The sequence below is a fragment of the Triturus cristatus genome, chromosome 2_1 (assembly GCF_964204655.1).
Source record: "Triturus cristatus chromosome 2_1, aTriCri1.1, whole genome shotgun sequence".
Classification (NCBI taxonomy): Eukaryota; Metazoa; Chordata; class Amphibia; order Caudata; family Salamandridae; genus Triturus; species Triturus cristatus.
The window spans coordinates 301,659,119-301,671,474 of record NC_140581.1 but is presented as its reverse complement, the minus strand read 5'-3'; the positions used below and the strand labels follow the sequence as shown (position 1 = coordinate 301,671,474).

Sequence of the window (12,356 nt, the reverse complement as noted above, 5' to 3'; positions counted from 1 at the left end):
AGTAAAAGCTCAAAAATTGGGTGTTCAAAAAGTGAACAATCCGGGTGGGTCAGATGGTCAGAATCACCTTTCACAGTATACATATAGTTTCATATTTATAAACATACTAAGAAATATTCTAACCTCCTCTGTATTTATGTTTATATATGTATATGACTCACATATAACGAAACATGTTATGGTACTTTGCTCTGCAACTCCTATGTTTCCTGTGTAACACAGTGTCACCTTTTGGGGTCTAGTTTGTGCTTTAGAAAGTCACAAATAAATAAATAATTAAACTGAGTGTTGATAAGAAGAAATGCATCACTTAGTCCTTCAATCTCAACCTCTGTAAACATTAATTATGACACAATTTCATGCCATTTATATTTTTACACGTCAGAACGTTGTTTTTTGGGGGTATGATGATTTTTGCAAAACATGGTATTTTTATTGGATTTTTTGCATCTTTAAATCATCATTTCAAATATTTCTAATTTTTTCATAACCAGTTCGTTTCTACACTATTTAGAAAATTATATATACTTCTTGGGACCCTCCCAAGGACTACTGAAATTTAGAATAAATCGGACTGAACAGCTAGATTTTCTGGACGTCATCAAATACAATTTAAATGAACAAATATTTTTAATGTAATTTAAATCAATTGCTAAATATATAGCCTGTTTAAAGCACTGCTGCTGCCAACTAACTGTGACGCAACAGGCAATCTCCCTAGATAAAGGAACTGCTAGTGATGGAGGAGATATGAAAAGATGACCAAAGGCAAGTTGCGGTGAGCTCAAGATGATGGCTGCACTTTGCTTCTGATGAGTTCTTTATTTTTACAATATGTTTCCTGTACTTCCACCCACACCCTTTCCTGGGTGTGATCAAGGAATATCAACAAATGAATTGGTCCATCTGCTTTTTTGATGTTGTTAATATTGTAGGGGTATCAAAGAAGAAGAGAAAAAACAGTGAGGCAGAGTGAGTGATGACGCATTTCTCTAGGCTACGCGTAGGTAGTGGCGGGCGACAACAAACAAAAACGTACCTTCTGCTTTATCACCCCAGGTAGATTCTTTACAGATCCTGCCCAGGAAGCATATCGCTCATCGTTGCCAGCGGGGTTATTTAAATCCAAATAACTCAGGCCAGCAACAAATTTGGCCTCACCTCCCAGGACCAAGGGGTCACCTCGAATAATGTTTTTGCTTGAACCTATAAATTAATGAAAAGTAAACAGAAATATAATTCTTACATGTTTGCAATTCTTAAAAATATTTAAACTTGCACTTTGTGTGGTTTGAAGCAAGAGTTTAAAAAATATCAAGAACCGCACATTAACTTTCTATACTGAGTATACTGGTAGATACACGGATAAACCAATGATGAACAACTCCCATCAAACCTACTTCAGCTTTTTGTTTTATATAATTATATAATTTATTTTTAGGCAGCATCGTACCAAAGTACAGCAATTATGTATGCCAAAAGGATGTAAAACAAACAAATAAACATTAATTTACCATAGGGTGCTTTCATTCCTTTAACCCCTTCCATGCGACGGACGGCCTCTGGCCGTCCGACGTCACGGTGGGGGTGTGCGGAGGATGGCCGGCGCCATCCGAACCGCGCACGCGTCATTTCTTTCAGCACCGCCGCGGAATGTCTGCCGCGGCGAAAAGTTTAAGGAACTTACTGATATTCCTAAAATCAAAACATTAACTTTTATTCATGTATATTACATTTCAAACTTTTGCAAGGATTACTTGCATTACAACGCATGTCACTACAACACAAACCATTACAACACATACCATTACAACGCATAGTTATTACCCTTACACTATTTAACACTTTCCCTACTGTTGCACTCACTGGAGTGGGAATAGTATTTTTTGCCCCTACACTATCCAACACTTACCCTACTGTTGCACTCACTGGAGTGGGAATAGTAATGTTTACCCCTACACTATCCAACACTTACCTTAAATGCAATGTAATGGTATGTGTTGTAATGGTATGCGTTGTAATGGTATAATGCGATGTAATGGAATGTGTTGTAAATGTAGTTTCTAAAAATGCATTGTAAGGGCATGCGATGTAAAAACATGCGTTGTAATCGATATTGCGATGTAAAAACTAAATTGCAAAGGCATGCGTTGTAAATGTTTGTGTTGTATCGTCATACATTCATAGAGAGGCCTCTGGTTGGATATTACTCTTCCAAATATGTGCAATGTGTAAATGTGTAATCAAAACAGCTAAACAAATGAATTCAGTGGACGTTTCCTTACAACGTCCTGTCATATTTCATTCTGGATCATATTTGACATTGATGCCTGTAGCATTCCAAATTATTCCTAGCACATCTCCCCAATAAGGTATAATTATTGCACAAGTTGTGAACACATGTATCTTGTCAGTGGTTTGTGACTTGTATCTAGGGCACAGTGTGTTTTGACTAACAAAAACTGTAGTTTGAGAGGCTTGTGAGGGAGAAATATTTGCAACAATCGAAGGGAACACATAGTGTGCACACCTAATTATAAATATGGGAAGAATCAGTAAAAAAAGCTTTCTCATCAAAGTCCTAGAAATATAAAATATATTTTGCCTCCTGACAGCATCAAGTTCCAAACTGACAAGCACGTTCTATCTATCTGCCAGCACAATTTCCTCAGACTTCCAGCAATTAAAACCATAAGGTAGTGGACAAGGATTTAAATAGCCTATTACCAGTTCAAAACATTTCAGATTCCAGCCAGCCAGTCAAGTTCTATTTCCAGATTTCTCCTTGACGTCTTTGGTTCTTTAGGGAAGCCAGCATATTCAACTATTAAAGCAATCTGATTTGCATAGTAATCCCTGGTATCAGCCTTGCTGTAATTTGGGTATTGTGTTATTTATTTGCTAGGTGGTGATAAGCAGTCAATCTAGATCAATAAAACCAAATTTTCCTGAAATAAATAAATAAATATATAGATATATATAAACCACAATCCTGCAATACCCATGCCCTCGGCGAAAATCAGGTATGAACCACTGCATGCATGTTTCAAGTGAAGTGCTTTATTTCAAAATCAATGGCATCGAATCACAATACCAAGGCAAGTGCCCAGCATTACGCGTTTCGAACGCATTGCCACGGTCTTGATCACACAACGCGCTGGACCTCATAACATCATTGTATACAAACCAAGTGAAGTTAATTGAGACACACCCATGCACAATGGAGCTAGAAGACATACTGGGCAATCTTGATGGTTTAAAGAAGCAACAACTGACGTTGTCTAAATCCCACAGAGTTACCTCACCATGATTAAATAAATAAATAAGGATCAATACATAAAGTAAACACTGTGTATACATGCATGTAGATAAAAACATATATGTAAAAAGTATATACATTTAGAATCAAGTGGTTAAAGTTATCATATCTACTCTATATCTCATGCAGAGAGGTCTAGTAAAAGATCCTGAATACATAAAAAATCATGTAGATATCCTTCCCATTAGCTCACAGCGCAAGGGCGAATAAAAGTACAAACCCATAAAGTGCAAGTGCAACAATTAAAATTATCAATGTTCTTAACTATTAACCTTCATAGTTAAAAATTAATGAATAAATATTGAAGGCCTGTGGCATACCTATTTCATATTAACTACTGGCGGTCGGCAGTAGGTAGATATAGTTAGGACCTATTTTCCATAGGAAATCCGCAACATTCTATTTGTAATAACTTTGGCGCCGATTGACGAATCTTCGCGAAACTTTCAAAACATTTGGCCAGCTCCGGTCCGTTCCTATCCTGAAAGTTTCACGGTGATTCATGAAGCGAGGACCGAGAAAAAAGGGGGGTCCCAAAACATGCTTTCCCCATACAATTTCCCATAGGACCTTTAGCCGCAGCTACAGCCCGAACTGCTAAACGGAATTACACCAAATTTGGCAAAGAGGTAGTCCTTAGTTCAGACTTGTGCCTTTTGCTTAAATGGTGTAAATCCGTTCAGTAGTTCCTGAGAAAATGACATTTAAAAGAACATATTTAGCTATGGCCTCGGAGGGTCTGCGTACCCTAAGCGCACCCTGCCATGCACGAGCTGTCATCTAATTGGCTGTCAACACTCCAAATCAGGAAGTGTTGGCAGCCATCTTGTGCCTCGGTAGAACCGAGGCACAAGAATCCTAAGAAACAAACACGCAAAACGCGAAAACGGGGCAGGGTCGAAACACCCTGACCCCCTAGACCTGCTCAGGGGGTCCCACAAGGACCCCCAGGGCCCAAAAAAGCTTTTTTTTAAAAAAAGAAATCGGCACCCAGCGCTGGATCTAGGATCTACCACTGAGTAAGAAAAAGTGACGATAACACTACTTACCTGCTAAGTGAAATTCCTTCCATAGGGTAACATTGACTGGTTTCACTTGGAAATTCTTTTAAGTATGGAGTTTTGGAACTTTAAAATATTCCTATAAAATCTGCAGAACTACGAATTCCGATTTACTCACCTGTTATCAGGAGAGATGTCGGTGCTGCAGCTTTGAGCCCAGTACTGATCCTGAAAAGTAATTCTTACCGTACTTACCAGTAACTTGAATTTCCTTCCATAGGTTAACATTGACTGCTTTCACTTGGAAATTCTTCTAAGTGTGGAGTTTTGGAACTTTAAAATATTCACCTGAAATCATCCGAACAACGAATTCCGATTTACTCACCTGTTATCAGGAGAGAACCCAGTGCTGCATCTTTTAGGCCAGCACTGACCCTGAAAAGTAATTCTAACCATACTTACTAGTAACTTGTATTTCCTGCCATAGGAATCCATTGTCTGGTTTTCACCTGAAAAGTTTCCAAGTGTCTATTTTCACAAACTAAAAATATTCCTAAAAAATTGCCTGTATGACTTAAACGCATTCTTTCAACTGTTTACAGGAGATGCATCAGTGCTGGATCCAGGATCCACAACTGAGTAAGGAAAAGTAACGATAAAACTACTTACCTGCTAAGAAAATGTTCTGCCTTAGGATAACATTGGTGATTCTATATGAAAAAAATTCTAAGTTTCAACTTTTAAAATACAATAATATTCCTTAAAAATCACTACTGTAACCAAAATGCTTTTACGCTACTGTTTACAGGAGATGTTGCAGGACTGAATCCAGGATCTAGTCCTGTGGTTAGAAAAGTAAACCATAAAGTAACTATTTGCATTTAATTAGAAATTCCCATTGAGCTCAATGATGCATTGTGTTTGAAATTGTGTTGCCAGTTGCAACAACTGTAACTACTGTACTTAAAAGTCTATTGCCTATTTGCAAAGTATTTAAACTAAAGTTATTCATTCTGAGAAAGTTTATTTTGTAATGTAATGTATAATGTAATTATAATGTAATTTAAAAAATAAAATATCTAAAAATAAATAGTTTAAAAAAATTTAGGAAATCAGTATCAAAAAAATCAATATAACAATTAAGACATTTAAAAATTGTCATTTACAAAACCTTTGAAATTCACCGAAAACACCATGGGTTTCAGGCCTGATATAGTTAGGAATTAGCATTTAAAAAACCTTTGAAATTTACTGAAAAAACCATAAGTTTCAGGCGTGATATAGTTAGGAATTAGCATTTAAAAAACCATAGAAATTCACTGAAAAAACCATAGGTTTTAGGGGTGTTATAGTTAGCTGGACATTTCACTAGTATAAAACCATTGAAATTCCTCCGATATACTTAGTTGTACTAACTACATCTCGCGCGCCCGCAATCCACTGCTGATGATGTCACATATTACATCATTCATGACATGGTCAGTGACATCACTGATGACATCACTGATGACATCACTGATGACATCATCCACGTGACAATCAGATACACCTCATCATACACTAGTATAACCTTTCATCACTCACTGTAAAATTCAGAGTGCCATATTTGAATCCATTGACACACCCATACAAGTTTCTAAACACCCACTCAGTGATTCCTAGATCTAGACACACATCTAATCACTTGCCTATAGATTCACTCATACATGCTGTCAATGATCAATAGAACACTATCAAATATACTTATACACCTATATCGACATTACACACCAGCACACATCCTAATCACTTATGAAGTCATCCTACTCACTTATGCAAACAATGGATCATACTTGCATTTACTTAGCTACACACTTTTACAAACACCACTTCATCTATTCATATAGATAGTAACTCATACTTAGTGTGTTATAAAATCACTATTACAAGTATAAAGGTATCCAAATAGTCACTCATACAATCACTGAGTCTTATGTATACTTATTTATATACAACAACTGACACATACACTGGCTTTTATTTTTCTAGTTTGTTGGACGTGTACCATTGAAACATATATTTGCTCATCACAACACCCATAAAGATATTCACTCACCCAAACAACTGTTTTAACATGTAGTTTTAACTTCATATACCTACTGAATCAACTATTCACACATCTTTGGGCAGTCACACACTCCCTACCGAACCACACACACATTCACTGTCCCATACAAATACTCAGTTAACTAATCAATAACTAATATAGACTTTCACATAGCTAGCAACCAACTGGTGCAGCAGTTTACACAACAACTGACAAAGTGATACAGATATTGACACAGTTTAGTCACTATCCAATATATTTAGTGAGACACTATAAATTAGCGAAGTAAACAGTCAATCACACTGCTACTAAATCGTCCATCCAGATATTTATATTTATATATCCACTCATTCTTCAATGCAAATTGCTATATACATATTTAAATAACGAACCAAACCACTTTCACTGGATGATGTCATCAGTGATGTCATCAGTGATGTCATTTGAGATGTCATCAGTGATGTCACTGACCATGTCATGAATGACGTAATATGTGACATCATCAGCAGTGGATTGCGGGCGCGCGAGATGTAATTAGTACAACTAACTATATCGGAGGAATTTCAATGGTTTTGTACGAGTGAAATGTCCAGCTAACTATAACACCCCTAAAACCTATGTTTTTTTCTGTGAATTTCTATGGTTTTTTAAATGCTAATTCCTAACTATATCAGACCTGAAACCTATGGTGTTTGCAGTGTATATATATATGTATATATTACCTACTGGCGGTCGCCAGTAGGTAGTTATAGTTAGGACCACGTTTCCATAGGAAAACCTCAACATTCTATTTTGAATAACTTTGGCGCCGGTCGACGAATCCTCGCGAATTTCTCAAAATAGGTGGGGCGCTACGCTCCGCTCCTACCCTGAAAGTCTCGGGGGGATCCGTCAAGCGGGGGCTGAGATAAAAGGGGGGTCCCAAAACACGTTTTTCCCATGCATTTTTCCATAGGACCTTTAGAACGAGCTACAGCCCGAACGGCTGAACAGAATTACTCAAAATTTGGCAGAGAGGTAGTCCCTAGGTCAAGGAAGTGCCTTTTGTAGGTTTGGTGTAAATCTGTTCAGTAGATTCTGAGAAAATAGCCTTTAAATCAATATATATATCTGAGCCCGCTTACGGTACGCTTACCGTACGCTTACGGTAAGCGTACGGTGGCGTGCGCGAGCGCGATTCTGATTGGCTCTTAGATCTTAGTAAACATTCGAATCGGCCGAAACCAGGAAGCGGCGGCCGCCATTTTGTGTATTTCACTCTGAAAAAAAAGAGTGAAAACAAGGAAAGGGGGCAATGAGGAGAGTTACAGACCCCCTTACATTTGTGAGGGGGTCAAAGAAGGACTGTAAAGTACAAAGAAAACATTTATTGATTTTAAAAAAAATCACGGGGTACGCGTACGGTAAGCTTACGGTAAGCGTACGGTAGAAAAAAAAATAAAATAAAAATGAAAATCAGATTTAAGTGTTTAGATATTAGGGGGCTCTAAAAAGAGCCGTTGTGTTTATGAAATGATTTTTTAGTGGTACCTACAAGTAAGTACCGATGCAGAGTCTAAGGTTCAAGAGGAAGACTCTGTTCCCTTCATCATTGAAGTGCACACCATCTCCTCTATAAATGTCTTGCATGTCATAACGCAAGTTGTTGTGGTAAATGGCACCCATACCATAGTCACGGAGGAAAGCAGAAACAGATTTGTTGACGTGCTTTCTTGCTTTGTCATCGCACCGCGTGCCCACCGTGCGTGCACGGCACTAACTGCGTAAAGTGGGCACGCGGTGCGCGAAGCGCACCGCGTGCTCACTGTGCGCGCACGGTGCGCGAAGCGCACCGTGCGCGCACGGAACGAACTGCGTTAAGTGGGCGCGCACGCCACGAATGGCGTAAAGTAACTTAGCATTTAAAAAACGGTACAAATTCACTGAAAAAACCATAGGTTTCACACACGTTATAGTTAGGAATTAGCATTTAAAAAACCTTGCAAATTCACTGAAAAAACCATAGGTTTCACACATGTTATAGTTAGCGGAAATTTTACTGATAAAAAACCAATGAAATTCCCCCGTTATAGTTAGTGCAGGCAACTATAACTCACGCGACCGCAATCTTCTGCTGATGACATATGTGTCTTTATGAAAAAAAAATATTTGTAATATATGTATAGCTAAAAATGTATGGAAGAAGACATGGGCAAATAAGTGTCTAAATACAGTATTAGCATCAGCAGAGGATTGCGGTCGCGTGAGTTATAGTTGCCTGCACTAACTATAACGGGGGAATTTCATTGGTTTTTTATCAGTAAAATTTCCGCTAACTATAACATGTGTGAAACCTATGGTTTTTTCAGTGAATTTGCAAGGTTTTTTAAATGCTAATTCCTAACTATAACGTGTGTGAAACCTATGGTTTTTTCAGTGAATATATATATATACATATATCCTTGTACCAAAGGAAGTGAAGACGCTCTTTCAGGAGACTGCACAGCTGTACCTAGTGTTAGAAGGATAGGTACAGTGGAGAGGAAAAGATAGGAAGAGCTAGTGGGCTAATAATATTTTAAATTTTATTTACCTTTCATGAGATATAAGGTATCACATTTGTTTCGAGCCACCGGGTACACTATACTTTACACTTGACTACACCAGACCCACAAGCGTGGACATAAGATGTAAGCCACTAGGCACATCAGTGACGCAGGTTTTTCTCACTATGAGAAGTAAAAATTTACCTGCAGAGGTTACTGCTTTGAAATGCGGCATACCCCATTTACCAGAAGCCACCGTGGCGAATCATAAGGGCCAATTAGCAAACAGTATGCACGTAATGTCATACGAACCTGACAATGATACGTAGAACTTCTCTAAAATAATCAGGCTAACTTAGATATCGCTGCATTAGGTGAAATGTGTAGACACACAGAAACACTGAATGCATAGTAACGATCCACTATTGAATTTAATAATGTCTTTGTTTGCCTGTTGACTTTCAGTATACTCCTTCTCTTCTCTTCTCTTTTTTTTCTTTACTTGTACTTATTTTTATTATCTAATAACTTTTGTGCCTGTAACAATATTAACAGAAATAAAGCATGTGTACTATAATGTACATGAATAGTCCGTTACAAAATGGATGCCATGTTAACAGTGAAAGTACTGCCAGTTGACGCAAACAAAATATCGTGGTCCTTTGTCTATGTTGTGTAAAGTTTACCAAGGAGCTGGTGTAACAGTTGAACCAGTGTGTGAGCAAGGGGACTGTGTTCCCCGAAATGTGCTACTGGAATAAAAACAAAACTTGAACAGATATCCTGATAGAGCGTCTTCACTTCATTTTGTACAAGGATTAATGTCCGGTGAGCTTCGTCCGTACATTCTCCATCTACCCACGGGCGGAAGAAGCACTGTTTTTCAATATGGATATATTTATATCAGAGAAAGTGCCCTCTTTCTTGCATGGTATGCCCCCACTTTTTGCTGAATTGCTGATGTGCTTTGACTGAGTGTGCCCTGGGCTCCTGCCAATCAGGTACCCAGGGCCTGTGTTCTTCCCTAAAACTTCATTGAAGCCTAAACCCAATTGGCATATGTGGCCACATGTCAGCCCCTGGTAAATGGTACCATAGGTACCCTGGGCAAAGTGACCAGAGAAGGTCCCTTAGAACTGCAGCACTTATTGTGCCACCCTCAGAGGCCCTGTACCCTGACACAAACACACTGCCTTTGCAGGCTGAGTGTCTGGGTGCAGAACACAACAAAGAGTCGACATGGCACACATCCCTGTGTGCCATGCACACAAACCACTGCCCTGGCATACATCAGTCACCCCTCTAGCTGGGTGCCCTATGCCAGTGGGGAAGGTACAGGTGCATGAGCCCTGTACCCCTACAGTGCCCACATCCATTCCTGGGCCCTGTAAGTGCAGTGGTGCCATGAAGAGTATATGGTGCTGGGAGGTTGTCATTACGAACTCCACAGTACCATAATGGCTACACTGAAGACTGGGAAATTTGGTATTGATGAAGCCGGATTCCTGCCTACCTTTCAATCACCAAGAATCCTCTCAGGTCACCAGGATCTTTTTATCTGCTAAATAGTGTAGAGGGGAGGAAACCCAATCCTTAATACATAATCACCAGAATCAAAACTCATTTAAAAAGGACCACTGACTTCGAATCTAAATTTTAGGATTTTATTACAACCAAAAATAACTGCACATACAAACACCCCAATATAAGGTGAAGGAAATAAATGGGCACTAATGCAAAGGAAATTCTACGCAAGAGTCTCATTCGAAATGCAATCGTAAGTCCAATGTCTACATTAGGAATCATTAGCCTAAAAAGAGAAAAACAATTAGTCTATCCCTACTCTAGCTCCAAGGTGATGTCCTTACTTAGCATTTCCCTTCCAGGCAAGAGAGTAAAAAGGTGTCGGAAGTGAAGACTTCTTTAGAAGTACATTCACTTAGTCAGAGCTCGTTCTAAGATGCTCCTTCCAGCTTCCCATCTAAACCTCAACTGTTCCACTCTCGGGGCACTGTCCCTAATACAAAATCCCAAAAACATAGAACACGCCCTCGGCACACCTCTTCAGCCAGGTCTTCTTCCAGTACTTTTCCAGCGAAACTTGTACTCCTTCCAACGACGGTTAGTTTGACCTTGGGTCCCAGGCACCTTCTCCGCTGAAAGTATCATCCGTAAATTCCAATGTACTCCCCTGTTAGCTTTCATACCATCCTAACTCCTAAAACAAAGACCTAGTCTCTCTAACAAGCTAAATGTCCTTGCACCTGCAACAGAAACATGGGAACGAAAAACTTTTCACTTCTCTAAGATTTTCCATCATCCTGAAACCCAAAGCCTTTACCAAGGGAAATCATTTTCGGCCTACAACATCAGCTAACATAAGAAATGAATAGGCCTTTCTCTTTAAACATATATGCGATCAGGCCTTTACACTGTCAAACACATTACTAAATCACACGTTAAGCATTAGTTCATTATTCTTTTAAACTTGAATAAGCAAACTGCACGTGTAACTTTAACATGGCACACGTTTAACTAATACATTGCATTACATGAAATCAAACCTTATGCATTTACAAAAATACATTTGCAGTGATCTACGGTATCACCTTTCATAAAAAGCATGGTTACTTTTCTAATCACACCTATGTTAAACAATTCGAATGATACATTTCTATGTCACACCTAAACTACTTCGATTAATATGTGGGTGCGGACTAACAGTGATTATGATGCACCCCTTCAAATTTCAGAATAACGTGGCGCTCTATCAGTATCAAACTTCTCAGCACATTAAACCCACACTGATGCCAGTGTGGGATTTAATGTAAAATGCACCACAGAGGGCATCTTAGAGATGCCCCTGAAAAACAACCAACAACCAGTGACCTGACGGAGTGGCTGCGCAGGCTGCCACCACCAGACATGTTTCTGGACCCCTGAGTCGAGAGACTGCTGCTCTCCAGGCCTGAAACAATGCACATCCTGGGATGAGGTGCCAAGCCTCCTCCCCCAGGATGGGCAGGGTTCACAAAGGAGTAGCTTCAAAGGCATGCCACCTTTGTGAGCCTCTTCAGACCAGAACCCCTCGAAAAACAAGTGAGGAAGAGAGGTGTGCCCATCTCTGTCAACTCCACCCCTAAGGTGGGGGAGGCGAGGTGAAGCACAACCTCGAGTCCCCGCCATCTTGAGGATGGGGGGACTCAGCCAACCAGGGACAGGCTCCTGCCCCCTCCCACTGGTGAGTGGCAGAATAGGGGGTGTACCCTGTTGGTCCCTGCCCTTTACCTACCTGTAACGCCCCTAAATTTAGTATTTATGGGGCACCCTGAACCTTCGTTCCTCAGATCCAGCAACCACAAGGAAAGAAGAAAAGAAGAAGGACGAAAAGCCGTGCAGAGCTAACAAGAGGACGACGCCCACTG

General features: G+C 39.6%; 1 protein-coding gene across 1 annotated transcript in view; it reads right to left on the bottom strand.

Moving 5' to 3' along the window:
* The window catches only part of C7 (complement C7), a 571,431-nt gene that overhangs the window by 292,344 nt on the left and 266,731 nt on the right, over nucleotides 1-12,356 (bottom strand). Inside the window, exon 10 of the mRNA XM_085631170.1 lies at nucleotides 1,040-1,206. Within this exon, the coding sequence (XP_085487296.1) occupies nucleotides 1,040-1,206 (167 nt within the window). The remainder of the gene's footprint in view (nucleotides 1-1,039; nucleotides 1,207-12,356) is intronic.